At 52.4% G+C, this 18,293-nt stretch overlaps 1 protein-coding gene across 2 annotated transcripts in view; it reads right to left on the reverse strand.

The window, feature by feature from the left end:
• Adgra2 (adhesion G protein-coupled receptor A2) overlaps window positions 1-16,433 on the reverse strand; it is a 38,485-nt gene extending 22,052 nt beyond the window's left edge. The window contains exons 1-2 of one of the 2 annotated variants that reach the window (XM_046463815.2): window positions 15,755-16,433; window positions 3,926-3,997 (exon numbers count right to left, since the gene is read on the reverse strand). In XM_046463815.2, coding sequence (XP_046319771.1) covers window positions 3,926-3,997; window positions 15,755-16,017 — 335 coding nt within the window. In that variant the 5' untranslated portion in view covers window positions 16,018-16,433. The remainder of the gene's footprint in view (window positions 1-3,925; window positions 3,998-15,754) is intronic. The other variant, XM_046463814.2, reaches the window with a different exon arrangement.
• Between the last annotated feature and the right edge of the window lie 1,860 nt (window positions 16,434-18,293).

Raw genomic sequence — 18,293 nt, forward strand, 5'->3', positions numbered from 1 at the left:
GTGGTGCATGCCTGTAATCCCAGCAGCTCAGGAGGCTGAGGCAGGAAGATTGTAGGTTCAAAGCCAGCCTCAGCAATTTGGTGAGGCCCTAAGCAATTTTGTGAGACATCGTCTAAAAATAAAAAATATTTTAAAAAGGAGGGACGTGGCTCGGTTGTTAAGCACCTTGGGTTCAATCCCTAGTACACATACACATACAACAAACAAAACCAAACCCACTAATCTGTAAAGATATTTTGTAGATGTGGGAACACCTACAATTAGTTGAATTAAATAAAAGTGATTATTCTTTTTTTTTTGGGGGGGTACTGGGGATTGAATTCAGGGGCACTCAAACACTGAGCCACATCCCCAGCCCTATTTTGTATTTTATTTAGAGACAGGGTCTCACTGAGTTGCTTAGCACCTCACTTTTGCTGAGGCTAGCTTTGAACTTTTGATTCTCCTGCCTCAGTCTCCTGAGCCACTAGGATTATGGGAGTGCGCCACTGGGCCAGGTGTAATTATTCTTAAAGACTGTCTTTGACAATGGAAGTTGACAATCAGTTGAAAGCTTCAAGAGGAAAAACTGCAGTTTCTTGGACAAGAATTATTGCCTCAAGATTGTGGCAACTATGGGCTGGGAATGTGGCTCAAGCGGTAGGGTGCTCGCCTGGCATGCGTGCCGCCCGGGTTCGATCCTCAGCACCCATACAAACAAAGATGTTGTGTCTGCCGAAAACTAAAAAATAAATATTAAAATTCTCTCTCTCTCTCTCTCTCTCTCTCTCTCTCTCTCTCTCAAAAAAAAAAAAAAAAAAAGATTGTGGCAACTCCTGATTTGCCAGTCCCCATGATCATGCGAGCCAATTCCTTAAAACACATGTGTATGTATGCGCGTGCATGTGTGTATGTGTATATGTATATATAGATGGATGTAAAATCAGTAAGGAGGCAATCAGCCAGGTTGCAGACTCAGCTCCTTCATCCCTGCAGTGGTACAACACACCCCCTGCCCAGAGGGCCCCTCTTCTGAAAGCCTGGCCCCACCCACATCAGTGGGCTCTGAACCTTCTAAGCAGCAATGTGGATATCATACACATCCAAGGGTCACGGGATTTTAAACCAATAATACTCCTTATAGATCACCCCACCCACTGCCCCGCTCCTGTGTTTTCACAGTGGGGAAACTAAGGCCCTACACCTGAGCCCATGCCCATTTCTAATCACCCTGACTTTGATGCCACCACTTCCTCCCTTGCTGTCTGCCCACTCACACTGTGCTTCTTTTTCTTTCTTTCTTTCCCTCTCTCTTTCTTTTTTTGCAGTGCTAGGGATTGAGGCTAGGGTCTCGCTCGAGCTAGGCAAGTACTCCTTCAATGAGCTCCATTTCCATCCCCTCTAGGGCCCAAGCAATCTTCCTGCCTCAGCCTCCCAGGTAGCTGGGACTCCAGATGTGTGCTACCGTACCTAACTTGTCCTTCTGTTTCTCAGGCTCACCAGGACCCAAGGGGCTTCATGATGGCTGTTCTCTCCACCCCTTCTTCCAGATAGCTACCTGGCTTCTATCCCTTCAGGTCCCGATCACCTTAAGAGCAAGTCTTCCTTGTCCTCACTAGGTAAAGCAGCATCCCTGTGCCTTTGCTTTCTATCCCCTTACCCTGCCTTGTTTTTCTTTGTACGCATATCCTACGATATGATACACATATTCGCCGTTTCCTGGGTCCTATCGGTAGAGGGTAGGTGGCATGGGGGAAGGCACCCAATGCCTGGAACAGAGCCTAGCTCACAGAGAGGGCTCCACAAACATCTGTAAAATGAATGAAGGGATTCATAACTTGAGGTTAAACCCTTAGATCTGAGTTGGGAATTCCGGCTCTACTGCCCTTTCTCATGCCCGCACTCCTCCCACTTCCCATGGCTCAGCATTGAGACAGATGCTCTCAGGAGTCTCTTGATTGTCCTCCCAGGTTTCTTATCCCTTCCCATGCTTTGAATGCTCCTGCTGTGTGGTCTCCTGGGTGTACGGTACTGGCCAGGGAGAGGAACCTAATTCAGTACGTTGCATGGGTGGGAAGGAGAGGGACTATCTTTTCATTTTCATTAAAAAAAAAAAAAAAAGATATCCTGGTCAGATTGAAGGATAGGAGTAGGAAACAGACTGTAGTGAATGGATGGGAAGGGAAGAATTGTGGCCACCTGAGACTTAAAGCAGCACTCACTGGCTGGTGCTGAGAAGGTAGAGGAACTTTGAGCCAGGTCTGGCCCTCTGGGCAAAGGGTTGGAGAGGCAGCTATAGTTCATTTCCTCCAGAAGACCCCTGAAGGACCCTCTAAGGGAGGATCCAGCTCCCAAATGCTTAAGCGTTTGTGGGAGGATAAAAACATTCCCAATTTACTGGCAACCAGTGAAGCTTGATATAGCAACTCGGAGGCAGCCCTTTGTCCTTGTCAATATCATACTGCTGCAGAGCAGCTGGTCAGAGGGACTTGGGTTCAGAACTGTGCATGTACCCACCGTCACCTCCCAAGACTCTTTCTGGCCCCCAGCCTGCCCCAGATGGCAATTTTCTGCTCTGAATGTGGACTTGGCCCCCTTTCTCTCCCATCATCCCTGCTAGGTCATCCAGCTCCCTCCTAGCCTGGAGAGTGGGAGTTTGGGCACAAAGCTTTCCCTTCCACTGTGAGCTGGGTGGGATAGAGGCTACTTCCCAAGACATCCATCATGTTAGAGATCTAAACTCCATGCCCTGTAGAAACTGCATCTCCATTATGCTTGAACACCCCAGACTTTTCTGGTGCCTCCTTTGAACTTGACAGAAAGAAACCCCAACTACTTAATGCTAATGTCTATGGCGTTGTCTGTGGTCTCCACTAGATTGTGGTCTCTTTGGCGCTTCCAGAGCACCTTCACAACTTCTTTTGCATCGCCCTTTGCATTGACCCAAAGTTTTCAGGCAAAAGAGTAGTAGAGGGGGCCAAGGACCCTGCCCTGTTGGAGGAATTTAGAAGTCTCACAAGAGGGGAGAGAGATGGAAGAGGAGGTTGTGGGTTGGAGAGAAAGCAAAAATCAGTCTCCAGGAGAGACAGGAGGTGCAGTTCACTTCTGTGAAGGGAACAAGGACCCAAAGCCATAGTACAGGCTGAGGTTCCCAGAGCCTGATAACAGAACAGGGAATTTGGAGCAGTTAGTATAAGCCTTTCATCTGGCAGGTTAAGTGGCTGAGCCAGGTGTCCCACCAGGGACTTATCCCACCCAACCCAGGCCCTTAGGAACACCTTGCTGTGGCTGAGGGGTTGGACCTTCTTCATTCCCCACTCTTTTTGCACACCATCTACCATAGCCTTGAGCGCCTTCTCAGTAACTTTACTGGTTGCCACCAGACCTCGAGGGTCCTTGGCCTGGGAGGAGGCTCTTGGGGACCTACAGGCAGCCTGAAGCACACTGCTGCTGATGCAGCTTTAAACTCTTTAAACCCAGGCAGGGCTGGGGGAGGAGGCTTAGAAATGATCAACTTTCCCCACTCTCAGCCCAGGACTCTGCCCCCTTGGGGCTTTGTTTGTTGATTTGTTTTTCAGAAGGAAAGAGGCCTCAGTCACATTAAGTCTCCCTCAGCCCTTTCATGCTGGGCCCCCAGCTGGGAGGAGGGGGCCAGCTCAAGGGCTCAGTCGTCTCAGCTAATTGCTCATTAAAGAGCGTTAATGAGCTTCGCTTAGCCCCATCCCTGCCTAGACCAGTGAGAATTCTCTCTGCTGATGCTGGTGAGGAAGCTGCTTGCTCTACCAGACCAGCCCTTGCTCTGTCCTCTGTGCTCAAGTCCTGGGCAGGACCAGGCCATGCAGGTTCTGGGGTCATTCAGTAACCAGCGTTCCTTATCCTCCCCAGAGTGACTCTTCCACCCAGCGCCAGCATCCCCTATGCCTGCCCCACCATGCCCAGCACTTACAACTTCTCCAGCAGGTACAGTCCCAAGAAAGATCCATTGCGGAGCCCAGTAATCTTGTTGTTGCTCAAAAGCCTGAAGGGACAGGGAGAACACAGATAGAACACGGTATCAGACACTGGAAAGTGCAGATGCCCTGGGATCCTGGGCCCGCTGTTAGAGCCGTGCTGCATTCTGTGTAAATGGGGACCCCTAGAGTTGTGCATGGCAGATACCGAAACTTCCATTCCCTCTGTGCAGGTAGGTTGAGTGGGTGTGAAATCAGATGCCCCTTTCCACTTTGGAACCCCAGGTTTGACCCCATAGTTCCCCTGTTATCCCTTCTCTGCAACATCCAGAGCAGAGTGGAATCAATTGGGACAGGACTTGGCTCCAGATGGAAGAAGCCCAGCAGGTCTGGACATGATGGATGCCCTTCTTGTGTTCTCTAACACACTCTCCTGAGAGCTGAGGACCCTGTCCATAGATGACCACTCTGGACTCTCAAGGCCCCCAATTCAGAGGGCCTGAGTGCCCAGTGGCTGGGCTGCACTGTACCCTTGCTCCCCAAGTCTGCCTGTAGTCCTGGCAGACAGCTGACAGAGCCCTAGATCTGGAAGAAGCCCTGGCCTCAGCCTTTGCCACTGCCCCCTCTGAGTTGTTTGTTTATTCAGTTTTATTTAAGGGAGGAGGAAATAGGCACCCCCCTCCCAGTCTCATCTCCGCCCACCCACTCAGTCTTTCTCTGCCAGACTCCCTGCCAGGAGGAGGGCCGGCCAGACCAGCCAAAGGGCTCATCCCTCCACTTAATTGCTTATTAGAAAGCTTTAATGAGCCTCTCAGCCCAAACACGCCTGCCCTGGACTGTAGCAAAAGGGTTTCCCTTCTTTCCTATGCTCTTACTGATGGAGAAATGACCTGAAGTCCTGGGGTTCAGTCCCTCTCTTGAGTGGGCAGCCTAGAGAGATAGTAAGGAAGAGGAGAGGGACCAGGCAAAGAGGAGCTGTCAAAGAGATTTGCCAAGTTTCCTGAAAGTGGGTGGATGAATATACCAAGAAAGCATATTCATATCAAGAAGGCAGTGAGGGGACTCCAGACTTCTGGCTCCTCTTATTTATTTATTTGCTTATTTATTGTGGGTGGCACTGGGAATTTAACCTAGGAGTGCTCCACCACTGAGCTACATCCCCAGCCCTTTTTATTTTTTATTTTGAGGCAGGGTCTTACTAAGTCTTAAGGCTGCCCTCAAAGTTGCAATCTGCCCGCCTCAGCCTCGGAATCACTGGGATTACAGGTGTGCCCCACTGTGTCTGGCAAGAGTTTTCAATGGAAGATTTTTTTGTTTTGTTTTGAAAGATCATTGAATCAAAAACAATACTAAAAAATATTCTCCCACTTCCAAGTCCCCAAGATTAAAACCTGGGACTCTGGTTTCAGAGTAGTCCAGAGGTGGTTTTAGGGGCAGGGACTCCCTGCATTCTTCAGACCCTTCAGCTATTAGTCCTAACTTCTTTCAGATCAAATCCTTTAAATCAGAGCTGGCCCATAGAAATACAATGTGGGCTGTATATGTCATTTTAACTTTTCTTGTAGTCATATTTTTTAAAGGTTAAAAATTAACCTTAGGGGCTGGGGTTGTGGCTCAGTGGTAGAATGCTCACCTAGCACTGGCAAGGCCCTGGGTTCGATCCTCAGCACTGCATAAAAATAAATAAATAAAATAAAGGTATTGTGTTCAACTACAACTAAAAAAAATGCTAAATTTTTTTAAAAATTAACTTTAATAATTATTTATTTAATCCAATTTATCCAAAATATTATATTTCGATATATATCAATATACAAAATTATTAATATTTTCCCTTTTGTGTGTATGTAGTCTTTGTAATCTGGGATGTATTCTTCTCCAGCACGTCTCAATTTAGATCACTCATATCACAAGCGCCCATGTGCCTTTGTGGGGTGGGATGGGGGCAGAACAAAAAATTAGAGACCAGACCCCGAGGCAAGCCAGGATGAGCCTCTGGCCCAGAACAACTTATTTTTTGGCCTGGCTGCAAGGTTAACTCCCTGTCAAATGCTACCCGCACTCTCTAACCTGAGCCTCAATCTCCTGTATGCTGGATCCACTTCTCTCTGTGCCTCCTTGAGGCAGCTTCTATGTGTACTAGGAGAGGGCAGAACAGGAGTCAGGGTCAGTTGCAGCCCATGCTTCGGCTTGGCTTGCTTGGCACAAACTCTAGCTCTGAAAGTCTTGAAATGCAATTTTTTTCTTGCTGCAGGGACATAGCCCTGAACCCCACCCTCTGACCCACTCATAAAGAGAGGCAAAGAGTATTTCATCCTTCTCCCCAGTGGGCCCCTGTCTAGCTGCATGCCAGCTCCTGGACAGGCTGCAGGCAGATGGCTACATGATGCCAGTCCCCAAATACCCAGAATTGGATCTTTTGTTTTTTACCACCTGGAGCAGTTTGAGAAAATTTATTTTAAACATGGCTTATCCAGAGAGTGGCCACCTCTGTGTTTGTGGGTTAAGTTCTCAAGTGCATGGGTCTGGGGATTTTATTTTTTAGTGGTACTAGGGGTGGAATCCAGGGCCTGGAGCAAGCTAGGCAGGTGCTCTACACTGAGCTACACCCCAAGCCCCTGGGTCTGGGAATTTTATGGGCAGATGGGAAATTGGCAGTTAGAGGGCTATTAGAGGGGTAGATGGACACATGCCACCCAGCTTCATCCAATGGGAAGGAAAATGTTCCCACCGCTCTAGGCTGTCTCACGGGAAGAAGACAGACAGGGTGGTCACACAATTGGGAAAGCAAGGAGGGAGCTTAGGTTCCACAGTTCCATCCAGCTGTCCCAGAAACAGTGTCAATATGGATCCTCTTTAATTTCCTCACACAAATACCTCCTCAGCCTGCACCATCCTCTTGCCTTACTGCCTCAGAGGGAGCCAGCCTGGCGGGTCCCCTTCCAACCGCACTAACCCTGCTCTCCCAGCCAGGCATCTTCAGTTTCTCCTGCCCCCCTCCGCCCCACGCCCTCCCTCCTCCTTCCACCCCCAACCTCAAGCAAGTTTTCCATGGGAAGGAGGGTTAGTCCCTGGAGTCCCCTGTTCTCTATTCCAGAGTTTGAAACCTGGCCAAACAGAGGGGGCACACCAAGTCCATTCCTGAACGGTCTGCCGGCTGGGGTCCTATTTTAGGGAAGAGAAGCAGAGTTACCACTAATGAGACTGGAGGCCAAAGGAGCGAGTGGCTGGCGTCTACAGAGAAGCCCTGTGGCCTCTGGGCAGCCACAGGAACTCACCAGATACCACCCGACATCAAAGGTGACCCTCCAGGAGTCACGTGGGCATGCTCTGTGGGGCATGGAGCCAGCACGCGCCTGCAATAATCGTTTCTCACATGTGCAGGAAAAGTCGTGCATGTCAGTCCCCCTCCCTAAACCAACCAGATGAAACAGCCATGTCTCTGGATCTGGGGATGTACACTCAGGAGTTTGACTCTAGAGCCGCAGAGGGTCCAGGCCATCTCGAGGTTCCTGAAGCCTGGGAAGGCTCTACCACCTCCAGCTGGAGGCTTGGTGGTGTTTAGGGAGATGAGCAGTGAGGGGTGGTGGTGCTGGTCTACTTGCTGATATCAAAAAGACCTACAAAATAATCATTCCTTCTAAAATGTAAATGTCGAGATCTCCAAAGGGAATGCCAGAAGGCCCGGCTTCAACACACACCCTCAGACTAAGGACTGCACTTCTATGGTTTCCCTTCCCTTTGAGGTTGCCCATCATGTCTATTGAGCCTGACTACAAGCCACATAAGTGTCTGAGAGGACATGCAAGCTGCCTTGCTTACTCCTGCACTTCCCTACCATCTCTGCCTTGCTTAGAAGCCTGTCCAGTTGGCCTCAAGCAAACTATTGGCCCCAAACTTCTATTATACCTGCAGGTAATAGAATAACCCAGGTAGGGGCTTCCTCTCCAGCTCTGAGAATGCCCCTGAACTCAGCCTAGAAGTTGGGCCATCTAGGTAGGGCCCAAAGTCAAGGATAAGGTCAAGAGGAAAAATAGTCTTACAGTGACTCCTGCTTGTCTCCTTATCTCAAGCCTAGCTTCTTTGGAAGGTCTTATGTCCTTTACTCTTATCTACCCTCTCTGCAAGGGCACCTTCACCCCATCTTGGTGGGAGGAGGTAGATCCAAGGAACTGGGGCTTAGATGGGAAGGATTGACCTTGAGCTTTGAGATGGTATCTGGAGGAGTAAACATAAGAAAAAGTGCTACAGGTGTTTGTGGGAGGTGATGAGTGTGCCTTCAAGGGCGGGGGGTGTCCTAGCACTCTTGCTAGAGAATAAGGAATACAGTTTGTTGTAACCATCCACACCAAAGCTTTCATTCATTCATAACTCAAACCTCCCTAGGTGGAGGGAGAGGTGTCCAAGAGGGTAGAACACATTTGCATCTCTCTCTCTCTCTCTCTCTCTCTGTGTGTGTGTGTGTGTGTGTGTGTGTCTATTTGCAGTAGTTCAGTAGTAACTCCCAACCCATCTTAAATAATTCCTCCGCATATGGCCTAAAATTCCAGCACTGGGGAGCCAAACTTTTGAGTGAGTGAAGACAGTAGGCTTCTTTTAAAATATAAATGGACCTGGTTGGGCATGGTGGCACACCCCTGTAATTCCAGCTACTCAGAAGGCTGAGGCAGGTTTGTAAGTTCAAGACCAGCCTCAGCCACTGGCATGTCCCTGTCTCAAAATAAGAAACAGAAAGGGCTGAGGATGTAACTCAGTCACAGAGCACCCTGGCTTCAATCACCAGTACCACACACACATGAGTAGATATAGATATAGCCATACAGATATAGACATAAATATACCTATGTATAAATTAGATCCTTAACCTTTCCTCCCTAGAAGTTCTATGTGGAACCCTGATCCTGCATAGTTTTGTGAGCTTATATCTTGGTCCTACTGTGTCTGTAGGGCTCATTAGGGCAGAGAGCAGGTTTCTCACCTCCTGGCAGAGGCTGGAACACACAGTAGGCACTGGCTGAGTGAGTGGAGGGAAGGGGTTCCAGGTTCTCCTGAGTCAGGGGACAGTTTCTTTCTACCTTCAGTCCCTACCTAGCTATGCATCCCCCATTCCAAGAAGAGAGCATCCGTCCTTTTCCATGCTAGCCTGGCTGGGTAGTCCAGCCCTTTGAGATGCTGCTCCCTTAAGGGTCACATTCATTTCGGGTTGTCCAAGTCCCTTTAGGAGAGGGGGATAAATCACCTGGATATACAATGTAGAGAGACCACAGGTCTCACACGCCCAGGGTCAGTCTGATTAATCTCTGTGCAGTAATTTTGTACAGTGGTCCCCCTAAGTCACTTGTACTTGTTAGGTCATTATTGGGGGGAATCCCCTTTTCCCTGACTCATGTAATCCTCATGGAGGAAATTAGTGTATCCGCTCTGCTCTGTCCCGTCAGTGTGGAGCTGGATCTCCTGCCTGTAGAGCCGTGTGCTGTGGGCTCTGCTCCTTCCAGGGCAGGTGTGGCAGAGCATGCGCTCTGGGTGGGAAAATCTGATTAAACCCATCACTGCTAAACCTCTCAGCCAGGTCTTGCAATCTAGCTTTTATCAGTACTACAACATCTTCAATATCTTGATCTCCTTCGTCTGTTAACTTTTTCTGTTTCAGCAACCTGACTCAAGTAAAGAAAGGGCCAATGCTATTTTTTGGACCCTTTGAAACTCCAGTGCTATGAGCCTCTGGGCCCCTGCTGCTTGCTGCAGAAGGACCTTTGGGGGTCAGGATGGAAAGCCACCCCAGACCTGAGAAGCTTCAGAGTGCCCCAGTCCCTGTCCTATCTCATCAGTCGTGAGTCCTTTTTTTGGTGTGGCTTCTTTATTTCCACCTGCAGCGGTGACTTCTGTGTCAGGAGCCCTGAGCTCTAGATGTGGATGTCTGAGTAGGACTACATGGCCTGGGGCAGGTCAGCCCCTCTCTGTGGATTTCCTGTTCAGTAAAGAAGGGTCTGGACTGTAGGACCTCCCCCTCACCCCAGCCCCCGCATCTTTGATAGCCTTCTCATCCTGGACTGAGTCTCCTGAAGTCCTAAGTCGTAGCATTTCTCCCTCCCCACACAATTCCCAGCAAGACAAGGAGCCCTGGCAGGGGGAGGGGAGGGAGTGGGAGGAGGGGGCTCTTAGACTCCCTTTCCAGCTGGAAGATGTCTGGCCCCTTGGTGCAGGCTGGAACTCCCTCCTCGGGCCACACTCTCCCTCTCCACCCCCCTTGCCTGCTCCTCGGTGACAGATGGGTTCTCCTGCCCCTCACCTGGCCCCATCCATCTTGCACACCCCCTTGATCCCCCATCTGGGCCCTCCCTGGCTCCCAGAGGAATATGGGAGCTAAGGCTGGGGGAGTGGGTCCTGGGAGGCTGCCCGGTTAGCTCACTTCAGTCTGTCTGCTTTCTTCCCTCCTTGCCCTCCCCTCTCCATAGCCCAGTCCTAAAAGCAAAGGAATGTTCTGGAGTTTGGGAAGGATGCCTCCCCCCCACCCCTAGGAGGGAGGAAGGGGAGGAGGCAGCTTCGTCCTGTCAGTGTCTGAGCTCTAAATAGAACACAGCGGCTGGGCTGGGGGAAGGAAAATAAACAGCCCCTCTCAGCGGTCCTTCCTAGCGGTCACCAGAGTTTCCTTCTGGTCCCTCAGTCCAGGGCCATTTCCCTCTGCTCCTCTCCTTTCCCCTTCCCTCCCTGGGCAGCCTGTACTTCAGGGTTGACAGAAGAGTTAGGGGTACTGCGGCAGGGCTGTGTGGCATTAAGGAACTTTCTTCCCCTCTCTGGGCTTTGGTGAAGAGAGCAGCCAACCCGCCACTGAGTGGAAGGACCTGGATCAATTCACAAGTAGCTGGAACTTTTTCTCCTTCAGAAAAAGGTCTTATCCCAATGACTCCCATGTGGGATAAACTTAGAAACACTCTCTCTCTTTAAAAACATGACCCCCAATTTAAGGGTCAATCTATGGTTAGGTTCAAATTACACTCGTTTGCCCATGCCTTGGGGGAATATTCTCAGACTCACCCCAGGGCTAAGAGTTGCCACTCCCCCTCCCCAGTCACTGAGGGGCGATCTACAGTAGCCAGCAGGAAGGGACTTCCTTGGGACTGAGGAGTGGCTGGGTTCTTGCGCATATTCTGAATATTTCAGTCCTAAATAACCCATTCTGGGTCCTGGACCCTTTGAGAGCTGAATTATAGTGCCATCTCTGGAATGCAGCATGATGGCCTCTCCAATCTCTCTGCTACAATAAGGACTGGACCTGCAAACCCCAGAGGGCTCTGCTCTCTGCCCAGTGCTCTGAGATGGAATCACAGAACCTAACACCAGAGGGAGCCCTAAGGGCAGGGGTTCCCAAGGCCCCACAGGAGGAGATGACAGAACTCCTAGAACCTGGGCTGGTACCTCTAGCCCCTCAAGCATATAGATGGGAAGATTCTGGAGATACTTTGAATCCTTCTGGGTCCCTCACTTCAGACAGGCAAGGGGTAGGGGGCTCTAAGAGCCCACCTGGGGTGCTTGAACTGTGACCCTGCACCCCAAGAGGGTAAGGCAGTATGATGGAGTCTCCCAGCCTCCCCTCTCCTTCTCTGTCTCCAGTCTCTTCCCCCTTTTCTTTCTCTTCCCTCTCTCCCCCTCCCCCTCCTCTCTCTCACAAAAGCTCTCTGTACACAGCCACTTCCTCTGGCTGCTGTCTCTGAGCCCAGACCTTATGAGAACCATATGGGGGAAAGAGGGTGGAAGAGAAGGGGGTGGGGGAATATGGCTGGGTCCGCCCCTCCAGCCAGCATCTTTCTCCTGCCCTTGGGCTGTGTGCATGGCAGTTGGCACACTTTGCCCCCAATTCCCCTAACTGGATCCTGGTGGCTGCAGTGACTGCGTCCCAGTCCAGAACTGGAGGTCCAGAAGGATAGAACTGCTCAAGAGCCACCTCCCTGAGGTGGGAGCACTGCACAAGGGCCATGAAGTGACCTCCTTACCCATCTCCCATCCTTCCCCACCAAGACCACCGAACTCCCAGCAAAAACACACAGCCACCTCTGGGCACATCTATGGCAGATTGCCCCTTCTCCCCAGTGTGGGCAAACCAGCGATGGGAGGCTAAGCAGGTTGAGGAAATATGAACTGCCCTGTCCACGCCTGCCTCCTTCTCACCAGTCTGGAATGGTCTCAGGATGAAAGGTCTTTGGACCTCCTAGAAAAATCTGGGATTTTAAAGCAGTGTTTGTGTCCCAAGTCCAGGTAAGTGAAGAGCAAGGCCCTCATCTGACAGGGAAGCTAGGAGAGCCCAACTGGTTAGGTCAGATGCTGACTCCAGCAAGCTGTGAGATCATTATTCAGGCCCTGTCCCTCTCCAGCCTCAGTGTGCTAAGCTGTAAGATGTGGGGGCTGGACTTGCTTATCTCAAAGACCCTTTTCAGTATAGACAGTGTAGGAATTTATGACACTGGCTGGCGTCTTCTGAGGGGCTGCTCAGATGCCCTGGGAGGTCCCGCATAGGAGATTTCCTTCTGGAGTTATCTATTATCAGTCCTTTCCTGGAATTCCTTATTCTCAGACCCCTCTCCTCCTCCCCCTAATTTCCAGAGCCGAGAACCAGTGGGCAGGCCCTCAGCTGCTGCCCAGGAGTCAGGGGAGGCTCACAGTGGGCTCCTATCCACAGCCAGGTTCTCCCTGGGACATCTCTCTCCGGAGGGGCCCTTGAAGGCTCCTGCTCTGGACAAGAGCATTTGTGCCCACAGCTGCCCTGCAGATTGAGCTGTGAGACTGGGGGTGGGGTGGGACAGATGGATCAGGAAGGAAGCCAAAAGCTCCACTTTCCTGGAAAACTGCAAATGAAAGTCCATGAAAGAAAAAAAAAAAGCAAAGGGTGGGGGAGAGGGGGCATGGAGTCTACAAAAACAGAAGGCAGAAGTGGAGATAACAGGGTGGAGGAAGGGTTTCCAATGAGGTAAACAGGACTGTTCACTCCTCAGTCTCTCTCTGAACTGAGAAGGGAGCCAGCCCCCTTGCAGACAGGACCTTCTCTGGCACTTTGAGTCCCAACACTAAGTGTCTGTCAGGGTTCCCAAGGTGGAATCCTGAGGTCCCTGAGGACTCGTGTGACTGGGACCTACCTGCAGGCCCATTCTGGAGGAAAGCAAAGGGTCCTAAGTTGGAATGTAGGGGATGTTAGGGAGGGAGGACACTGCCACAATGCAAAAACAATTGGCTCATGTCTTTTGTTTGTACCAGGTGACAAGCTAAAAGGCAAAAGGGAAATTCTGTGTGGAAAATAAATTAGATTAGAGGAGTTTGGGAGGGTGTGGCAGTATGATGGAGTCTCCCATGGTTTTTGTTGTTGTTGCTTTTTTTTTTTTTTTCTTTTAGTCTTTTGCTTTGCTGCCAGGCAGAAGTGGCAACCCCTTCCCAGCCCTTCACTTCTATGGGGCCTGCATCCTGGTACCTGGCACAGGGCTGCACACCTGTAATCCCAGTGGCTCAGGAGGCTGAGAAAGGAGGAACTCCAGTTCAAAGTCAGCCTCAGCAGAAGAGAGGCACTAAGCAACTCAGTGAGACCCTGTCTCTAAATAAAATACAAAATAGGGCTGGGGATGTGGCCCAGTGGTTGGGTGCCCCTGAGTTAAAACAGGGCGAGGGGGGGCAGTGCAGGGGATGTGGCTCAGTGGTAGAGCACCCCTGAGTTCAATTCCAGCACAGCAAAAATTTAAGAAAAAGAAAAAAGAAGAGAAGGAATCCTTGTCCTACTTCTGCTGAAGAAGAACTTTTTTCCCCCCTTTTCCCTTCAGAAGCCAGCTGGGGGAAGGAGGGCACCACCAGGATCAGGATTATGTGTCTGGCTGGGGTTTCAGTCTCACCCAGGCTGATGGGTTATTGGGCTCTCAAGGAATTTCCTTGCCTGCCTTGTCCATTGTCCCTGTGGGGATGTGAAGTCAGGTTTGTGGGCCCTGTTCCTCTGAAAAGTGTCTTCAACCAGCCAGGTCAGTGTCCTAGGAGAAAAGAGGGGAACCTTCCTCTGGGGAGGATTGGAGATGGGAAGGTATGCTAGGAGTCGCATCTGCTGTCACTCTGTCACAATATATTCTCACCAAGGTTTGCCCCACTCTCTCCTTGGAGTGGCGTCAATGGGAATTAGCCATGGCTGGAAAACATTACTTGCCAAATCATTCTAAGATGTACTGCAAAACCACCTTTCGACCTCCCCCCACTTTCTTTCTGCTTTGGCTGTGTTAGGATTCCCTAATCCCCACCAACAGGCATACAGAGACAAGGTCCACATACATGCGTGCACTCAGCCACAGGAGCTAGTGCACAGCCCCCATCTCAATCTCAGAACTGATTATCATTGTGCAGCTCCGCCTCACACTGAGACCAGCCCAACTATTCCACACAGCAAGCAATTCTTCTCCAGAACTGAGGGGGCCGGTGAATGCCCAGGCCTGCGGACCCTTAAATACCGCCGCACACCACCCTCTTGCGTGCCGGGTTTGGGATATAGCAACTAGTGCCTTTCTGGCATTGCCATATCCCCGAGTTGGGATTGGACAGACACACTGCCTCCACCCCAAGGCATACACGCATGCACACACCCCAGCTGGGGAAAACTCAGGCCAGGCGGCCAACGTCACAGGCTGACCAGTTGTGTCCTGTCAGGAAGCGGACAGCCTCTGAACTCACCCAACCAGAGGCGTTACTGTATTGTTCTGGACACAATCGAATAGACGGAGCCAGCCCCAACTCCCGAGCAAGAGGTGGTGGAGAAACGGTCGCCACTGGGGTCAGGAGGACAGGAAAGGGGAAGCGGCTTTTAGGCTAGATCAGGACGGGAAAGCAAGGGACCGCACCTCGGACCAATCCTCAACTCCACGGCATGCGTGGAGGTATGAGCACGTGGTCAGCGCAGGAAATCGCAAAGATGGGAAGGGGTCGCAAATACTCCTGCGGTTGCCGGGACTTAAGATCCCACGGAGGAGGCTTGGGCTTACATTGTGGAGCAGCGGCGCTTGTGGCCGGTAAAGCAAGAGTCCCTGGTTGAGATGGGAATCACAGGAGTGTGGGAGGCATGCGCCTCCCCTCTTCTTTTTTCGTAATCCTTGCGCAAAGTCAATCAGAAACAGCCAAATCTCCATTTATTTCCAGGGAAGGGAAAGAACAGGCAGGCGCTCAAGACCCTGCACAAGCTCACCACACACATGTACTCAATGGAAAAGGGACCCAAGAGGAATTGGGACGCCCCGGTCTCATTCAGACCGGAGCGCCCGCATTCCAAGAACGGATTTTCTGAGTGTATTCTCCCGCCTGCCCTATGCAAAAGGGCTGGAAGCGGGGCTGGCAGGCCCGGGGAGCGGATCAAGTACCCTCAGTTTGAGAAGGCAGTACCGCCCCAAAGCCCGGGAGACTCCTGCAGTACCGCCCCAGACGGGCTTCGATCTTAAGGACCTACTGGGCCGCGGGCGGCATCTTTCCTAAGCTTTCTCGGCCCTCACCCTCTTTAGGTCCCTAAAGTCCCTAACACTAGCCTAGGCTGGAAACAAGGGGCAGGGACGTCCTGCCAGCGTGCATTCCACTTTACCTGTGCAGGTGACCCGCGGTGCCTCTCTCTGGGGCATACCTGACCGCACAAGCCCCTTCCTCCCTCCGCGGCCCCGAAGTTCCAACTTTCCCCCTACTTTTCCAAACTTTCCCGCTCAGCGCTTGGACTTAGGCCTGTCCTGGAGTCTCTGAAGTGGCGGAATGGCCCCCTTTCTCCTCCTCCCCTGTGGCCTGCATTTGTCCTCTCGTCCCGGCTCGGGCCAGTGGTGTAGGGTACTCACAGGGTAACGGTGCCGTTTGGCAGAAGGCCAGGCTCCGGAGGCTCTGGAAGGTCCCCGCCGCCGCACACTACCCTCCTGCGTGCCGGGTTTGGGGTGCCGCCGCTCAGTCCCTTGGGCCGCTCCCCCGAGCACTTGCAGCTGCGGATGGGGACCGGGCAGCCGGGCGCGCCCTGAGTCTCGGGCGCCAGGAGCAGCAGCCACGGCAGCAGAGGCAGCAGGAGGCGCGCGGGCGTCCCCCGCATCCTGCGTCCCCTGGCGCCCATCAACCCATCGCCCCGCGGGGACCCACAGCGCTGGGGCCAAGCTGCGAGCCGGCGGGAGGGACCCGGCGGTGCGGGAGGCGTGCTCAGCGGGGGCCCAGGGCGCCCGAGGGCGGGGCGGGGGGCCCTGGGCGGAGGCAAGCCCTGGGGTCCCCGCCGCCGCGCCCCGGGGGCATGTCCGGCGAGCGCCCCGCCGGGGAGGACGCGGGTGCGGCTGTCAGCGCAGCTCCGGCAGCCCCCGGCGGCGCGGCCCGAGTTTCAGGGCAGTGCTCCTGGGCCGGTGAAAGCCCGGCCGCTGCGCGTCTCCTACTCGCTCAGCGTTGGGCTGGGACCTAGCGGATCGCGCCGGGATCCTGCCGCCGCCGCTGCAGCCGCTACTCCGTGCCATGGATGGAGGCAGCTCGGCGCCGTGCTGCTCCCGCCGCCGCCAGCCCCCGCGCTCTCCCCTCCCGCTTCGGCACTCCGCGAGGCCCTAGCGCCTCCAGATGCTCAGCCAGGCAGCTGCCCTCTTTGCAATGTGAGCTGAAGAGCTGGCTTGAGACCCCCATGTGTTCCCTGTGCCCGCCCTGAACCAAGACTGCTCTGCCTCCCCACCCGTTCCCCTGGGCTAGAACCTTTCCTCTCTACAACTCGTCTCAGACTTCTAAACCAAACACCATGACTTTCCACAAAATCCTCCCAGGCACCCTGCAGACTTATGCATATTGGGCTTTCATTGACCTGTGGTGTGACCTGTGGTGTGACCTGAGATGTCTGGTGCTCCATGATTTGGGTTGAACTTTGCTCACCACTCTGAGGTTTCCACTGGCCTCTGACATGATGGGCCAGTCTGGAGGTTGGCTCTCACTCTCACAGCCCTATTGGGGTCACCGCAGGAGAATACAAGACAGAAACAAGGAGGTAGCAGACCTAGACCTGGAGCAGTGACCTTGCCCAGCGGGGAGTACATGTCATTAGGCTAAAGGAGGTCAAAGGTCAAGGCAGATCCTGCTAGATCTGGCCTCCTCCTCTTTCCACCTCCGAGAGAGAGAGAGAGAGAGAGAGAGAGAGAGAGAGAGAGAGAGAGAGAGAGAGAGAGAGGTGTATGTGTGAGCGGGAAGGGGGAGGGGGAAAATGAGAAGAAGAGTTATAGGGATCTGTGCCAGAGTGTGGGTCGTCGAGCACTGTGCAGTAAGACAGGACATCCAATGGGTCTAGCTAGGCTCAGCTCTGTCTAGGGTGAGCTCTGTCTCTTATAAGCTGTGTGACTTTGGACATAACTCATAATATCTCTGAGGTCAAAATGGAGTCCTGTCTGCCTCCTATAAGTATAAATTGTGACAGGAAAAGGAGGAGAGGAGAGAGAGGGGACAGCTTTGGGCAGGGTCTGATCTGGACAACTGGGAGGAGGGTGAAGAGTGCCTGTGGGTGTGAGATGAACTACAGTGCAAACTGGAGAGGGGGCTGGGGACAGAGGGAAAGGGGAAGAGTGGCCCAGGGTGGCTGCCTCAGTTTCCCCACAGAGGATGGCCTTTCTGTCACTTAATGGTGTCTTTGCTGCCAAGAGGCCAGCTGCTAGGATGAGACAGGACTCCTGTCCCCCAATCATTACTGCAGCACCAAAGTGTCCCCTAAGGCGACCACTTCTTTTCATGATCTTGGCTCTACTTTTCTAGTACCACTGTGGCCTGCCAGCCAAGTCTCCCACCCCCTTGCAGGGAAGTGGCTTCTCTCCCTTGCTGGTTGGCAGCAGACACTGGACCTGACACTGGCCTCTCCACTCTCCCCCCCCTGGCTCCACAAATCTCTCCCAGTTTCAGGCTCTGGTTCCTTGAACTTCCAAAGATAAATAAATAGTGATTGCAAATGGAGGAAGGGAGAAGAGGAATGGACTCCCCCAGCAGGAGCCCTGGAAAGCCTGGCTGAGACTGCATTCCTCAGGAAAGGGTCGAGCAGAGCCACAGCCCACAGGCGGGGCTGCCCATCCAGACCTCCTGTTCTTGCAAGGAAAGCTCAGGGAGAAGAGGAGGAAAGGCCTCTGGCCTGGGTCACACAGCTTCTCTGTGACTTCCTTTTGCTAACTGAAGACACTGGAAGTCTGGAAAGAAATTCTCCAGTTTCACCCACTCTCTGAGGATGAATAGAGGCCAGATGACATTGACATGAGAAGGAAGGGAGGCTTTCCTGTGGGTGGGAATGAGGTGCCAAGGGGAGAGATTCACAAACAATCCTGCCTTGATGGACTTCACATTTGGCTTCTGTACACATGAGAGGTAAATGGAATAGAGGCCATGTTCCCA

This window comes from Marmota monax, unplaced genomic scaffold, assembly GCF_021218885.2.
Source record: "Marmota monax isolate L192 unplaced genomic scaffold, Marmota_monax_Labrador192_F-V1.1 WCK01_AAM20220418_F8-fsc00224, whole genome shotgun sequence".
NCBI classification, from domain to species: Eukaryota; Metazoa; Chordata; class Mammalia; order Rodentia; family Sciuridae; genus Marmota; species Marmota monax.